The sequence below is a fragment of the Oratosquilla oratoria genome, chromosome 17 (assembly GCF_046742065.1).
Source record: "Oratosquilla oratoria isolate Oo_2021 chromosome 17, ASM4674206v1, whole genome shotgun sequence".
Taxonomy (NCBI): domain Eukaryota; kingdom Metazoa; phylum Arthropoda; class Malacostraca; order Stomatopoda; family Squillidae; genus Oratosquilla; species Oratosquilla oratoria.
In genome coordinates, this window is record NC_134793.1 from 27364152 (window position 1) to 27369480 (window position 5329).

The window sequence follows — 5329 nt, forward strand, 5'->3', positions numbered from 1 at the left end:
CCATACCTTTTTATATTGATCATTTGTTGCTAGTTTCCCTGTCTTGGATAGAATTTTCTCTGCCGTTGTTTGTGACCTGAATTTAATCTTAATTGGTCTGGTCTTATCTGTACTATATTTTCCGAGTCTGAATTTTTCCTCAATTTCCTTTATAATTTCTGGTTCATCTTCCTGGACTAATTTTAATAAACTGCTTACCCTTTCATTTTCCTCCTTGATTCTTGCGGTTCTATCTGGGTTATGTTTCTCTTCCATTCCTAATATAATTATACATTTCTTTTTGTCAGCTAATTCTCTTACTATATTCTCCTTCTGTCTCATCACTTTAATAACTGAGTCTTCATTATGTTCTTTCAATTGCTGTTTGACTATGTCAGTGAATGAAACCTTATTCCCTTCTTGAGTTATTCTCCAATTTTTAGCTTCTGTAGCTATTTTCTCACTGTTTTCATTACTATTCTTCTTCAATTTCTCATTCTCCTCCTTTACATTTCCTAACTGTCTTTTTAGGTCCTCTACTTCTTCAGTTAAGTTTCTGTTAGCCTTCTCTAGTTGTTCCAATCTTTCAATTCTCTGGAAGATGGAGTCTACCTTACCTAACTTACGTTCCAAGTCCTCGATCACCTTATCAACTCTCTCCTCTAGTCTTATCAGTCGGGGGGGGGGGTTGTGTCCCCCCCACCCTCTTTAAATCCCTGGAACATATTCTCGTCACTTTCTACTGTATTTCTCCTCTCTATACTTCTAATCTTTACATTTTTATTTGCCATTTCATCATCCGGTGGTCGTTTCATGTTGACCTTACGCCCGTCTGCCTGGGCCAAGTCCTCCACATCCTCATTTCCTTCCATTTCCCCAGCAATCCCTCCCCTTCTCCTCTTTTCCTACTTACCTACTACCTCACGAGCAATTTCCCCCCCCCCTGCAAATACAAAAAGGCACTTCTCTTTGCGTTGGTATCCACAAACTGCACTTTTCTTCAGAGCGTTCGTCAAGCCGTCCGTTCGTTGAAAGTGTGTGTGTGTGTGTGTGTGTGTGTGTGTGTGTGTGTGTGTGTGTGTGTGTGTGTGTGTGTGTGTGTGTGTGTGTGTGTGTGTGTGTGTGTGTGTGTGTTCGTGCTTTTTTTTTTTTTTTTTTTTTTTTTTTTTTTTTTTTTTCGCTCTCTCCTACCGAAAAATTCATCCCGTTGCCGTTCCGCAGATAAAGAGGCGAAGAAGAACCCGCCAGATATGTGCCCTGACGACTACAACGGCACGGCCGTCGTCGACGGCACCGACAACATTCGCTTCTGCCCCGACGGCTGGATCGGAGATCCCGTGAGGGCCATGTGCTACTTCATGTCCACGAAGAAGAACAAGAAGAACGCCACGGCCTCGAAGGAGATGTGCGAGGACATGGGAGGGGAAATCATCACCCCTCAGAGTGTGCACGAGAACTTCTTCATCAGAAGTAAGTATTTTTTCGAAGTCCAGTTCGAGAGCAGATCCATGGACCGGTCTCTCATCGAATATCTTCACTGTGAACCCCCCACTCCCACATATAATAAAAATGTAGATTTTGTTCGCCTGACGGAGCCCAGTTCAAGGACGCCCCTTAGCTGAATAAAACCGACGGATGTCAGCCAGACCATATTTGTCAAGGGTGTCACTAGAATTAAGGGAATGGATATCGTGGCCAACACTTTATCCAATCATCCGCATCGACAATTGATCATTTTCTTTCTACACTTAAATAATATCCTCCCATCATTCTATTTCACAAATAATGTTTTTTTTTTTTCATTGTTTTACATTTTCATTTCAAAGCTAGCATGAACCTAACATGAATTCTCCCAACCTAACACAATGTAACTTGTCGCCTGGAAATCCGTTAGAGATTATCACCACGTCTCATTATGGTGGTGACTGTGTAAAGGACTTCCCTCTTTTTGCTTTGCCCCTTCTTCTAGAATAGCCTTCTAGATCCACTTATGGTCCTCAATAACATACGAAATAAGAACGGGTCAAATGAAAAAAATGAAGAAAAATATATATATAATATATATATATATATATATATATATATATATATATATATATATATATATATATATATATATTAGGTCTGTTTGTAACCTGATTTTAAACAAGTGTGATGCCGGCAAGGTCATCATAATAAGACAGTAAGGCAGGACTCGTAATAATGGATTTTTCAATTGGACAAATATAATTTTAAGAAGGAAAAAGGCAAGAACTGGTTTTACCAACACAGTGGTTAACGAATGGAATAGACTTAATAAACATGTAGTGACATTGAAACAATTGGTTGTTTTAAGGGAAGATTAGATGTTATGGTTTCTTGCAATTTCCTCCATTTCTGTGTACTTACGTTTAGTAAGCCCTGACAACTGTAAGCTGCAAGGGTAAATGAATAATGTTATATTTTCAGAAATGCTAAAGTATGATGTCTGGGTTGGTGTTTGGGATTATGTGACAAACGGAGTTTTCGAACCCATGGATACCAACCGTAAGCTGAATTACACCCACTGGGCCGAAGGCGAACCCAAAGATAGAAATGGCGTCGACTGTACATTAGTAAGTATTTCTTCTTAATCTATTCTATATTCGTGTGGCTTATATTATGTATATCTATTAAATTTATCTTATTTTGTTTTCTTTATCTTATTACACTCTATCTAATCAATCTTATTCTAACTATATTGATTTATTTATTTTATCAATGTCTCTAACCCGAGCAGAGGGCGGAAGTACAGGGGAACCTTCGTCCACAACGAGAGGAAACGACAGATGGGTTTCTTAAATGCAATGGTTAACCCGAATAAAATCCCTTAAAGAATACTAAATGCTTTTTCCAGTTCAGAAACCCATTAAAGAAGACTAAATGCTTTTACTAGTACAGGAACCCTTTAAAGATGACTAAATACTTTTCCCCTTTTCAGGAACTGTACTTACCGTAGGCAATGCTCTTCCAGTACCTTCTTACCATCTCATCATTCACCTTTTTTTCCTGCAGATAACTAAGAATGGCACATGGTACACCCGGGATTGCTTCAGGAAAATGAATTTCGTATGTACGAAGCCAGGCAACGGGACACTCCTTGCAGACCTGGAGGACTTGGAAGGTGTCACCATTCCCCCTGGAAGCAACAGCAACACCTCCCCTGGGTTATATACTGGAACGATTGCTTCCCTTCTTCCCCAGTTCGAGAATGCGACAGAGGCTCCGAATTAGCCCGGGGATAGAAGGCCAAGAGGAAGAGGAGGAGGAGGAGGAGGAGGAGGAGGAGGAAGAAGAGGAGGAGGAGGAGGAGGAGGAGAAGGAGGAGGAGGAGGAGGAAGAGGAGGAAGGGGAGGAGGAAGAGGGATGTTTGCAAATGACAACAGCTTGCCAACATGTCACAGGACCCACCTCGTCCGGACAGACTTTTCATTTATTGTACAATGTTTTGTTCGTCAGAGCTCTTCCTCAAATACTTGAAAAGGAGTTTTGGTGAACAAAATTGCGTACTGCTCACAAAGTCTTCGACTTCACAACTGATTCCTCAGAAGAATGCCTGGCCATCAGAAAACAGAAAAATTTGGCTTCTCCGCATGGTCAGGTCTTGTGTGAAAAAGATTCTGGCGATAACGGATTTTGAAGATTTCTTTAAACAGCATTGATTTTATCTCTATGTATTGCCCTTAGTAGAAGAAAGATAAATAAAGAAAAAATATATACAGAAAGTCAAATAAGGAGGGGGTTGGGAGAGAAAAGGGGGAGGAAGAGGGAAAGATAGCGAAAGAGAGTGAAAGTTGACCCAATGTCTCTTCCCTCTCCTTGCCACTAAATTCAAAAGAAGACTAGATCGAGCATCAATTGTTTCAAAAGTGAAGCCACTGAAAATTCGCGTCGGTCATCTTGCTGGGACCAGTTTTGCAGGTACTGTGGCATAATATAGCTATCCAGTGTATATATGTATTATGTTATATATTACATTATACATCATATTAAAATGAACTCTTGCAACTACAAGCTGTTTCGTCCATTTTTAACCTTGATTTGTATGACAGACCTGGTAAACTCTAACTAGACTATAATAACATAAAGTATGTAATAGTCTCATATATTGTAGGTTGGTGTACAGTAATGCGTAGATATACAATTACATGAAAATTTGCATTGTCCTGAATATAGCTACCTTCTTAGATATCTAGAAAAAAAATAATCTTGTCGAAACTGCAGTTCCTCAATTCAACCCTTTGTCCAGTGCTGTTCATGTATGCTTCATTGAAATGATCGGAGCAAACTCGCTAACCACTGACGTTTTCTTTTGGGACTACATGGAAACCTACTTAATTTGAGGGGGGGGGGCAAATATCGTGGTATTAAATCTTAGGCAAATTTCGGTAGATATAAAAAATGTAGTCATCGTCATCGTATCTTTTCAGCTCTGTTTTTTCTTAATAGTGTTGTGAAGTCTAAATAACGTTCTTCCTTACATTAGCTTGACAAATTGCGTACAGAGGCATATGATGCTTTAGTCACCAAATATGCTACTATAGTCTACTAACGAGTAAAAAGTCCGTGGAAATTGTCTGTCTCCTGTTCTAATTAGCGTTTCTTACTCATCTTGCAACCAAAAGCACAACACTGAGTCCCGTTCTTAGCCATGCCTTATTGAAATATCATACGCGCGAGTGACCCAACAATATGGTGCCGATCAAAATACACGGGCTTCTCAGACGCACAACAAGAAGATGCACGATCCAGTCTTTGAGATCGGTGCTCGTTGCACGAAACCAGTACCATCTGAGTTAGAATTACATCTACGCTTTTCTTATCGGTTAGTATTCATTTATTTACTTATTCTTTTATTATGGAATTCACAAGGCTATTTTGTTCAATTTCATGGCACTCCGCAAGCAAAGGATGTAAACATTTATTCTTTCTTAGCAGATCGTGAGCCAAAATCTGTATAATGACTCCGTAGCAACTCTCGCGAGGCAACTTTAAATTTGTATCGGCACTCACTTTGAACCATAGTAAGGCTGAAACGTCATTTTCCCCACATTTACACCTCCACGTTAATTAGCTACAACTAATCAAATTTACGAGTGGTGTTGTTTAGTTCATATAGTAGCCGTTAGGAGGTAGCCGTTAGGAGGCTACGGCTCGTGTATCTTCAGATTTTTCTTCAATAATAAAACAGATCTGGCCATTCCGTGTTTCATTCCTACAAGATAAGGCAATATATCAATATCCTAGTTAAATTTGGCAATCTATCCTCATCTATTACCAAAATTGACAAGAATTCACCCCAACTCACACTCGTTAGTTTTAATCTTTGTCA

At 39.5% G+C, this 5329-nt stretch overlaps 1 protein-coding gene across 1 annotated transcript; it reads left to right on the forward strand.

The window, feature by feature from the left end:
• The first annotated feature begins 1207 nt into the window (after positions 1-1207).
• Positions 1208-4257, forward strand: LOC143034173 (mannose-binding protein C-like). Its single transcript, XM_076200119.1, has 3 exons — positions 1208-1449; positions 2428-2573; positions 3013-4257. The coding sequence occupies exons 1-3, from the start codon at positions 1230-1232 to the stop codon at positions 3229-3231; spliced, it is 585 nt and encodes a 194-aa protein (XP_076056234.1). The 5' UTR covers positions 1208-1229; the 3' UTR covers positions 3232-4257.
• The last annotated feature ends 1072 nt before the right edge of the window (positions 4258-5329 follow it).

What these genes read in the sequence shown, in the direction of transcription:
- LOC143034173 (XM_076200119.1), top strand. Translation starts at nt 1,230, where the DNA reads ATGTGCCCTGACGACTACAACGGCACGGCCGTCGTCGACGGCACCGAC. An exon ending in CGAGAACTTCTTCATCAGAA is followed by an intron (nt 1,450 to 2,427) that starts GTAAGTATTTTT and finishes TTATATTTTCAG; the next exon opens with AAATGCTAAAGTATGATGTC. An exon ending in ATGGCGTCGACTGTACATTA is followed by an intron (nt 2,574 to 3,012) that starts GTAAGTATTTCT and finishes TTTTTCCTGCAG; the next exon opens with ATAACTAAGAATGGCACATG.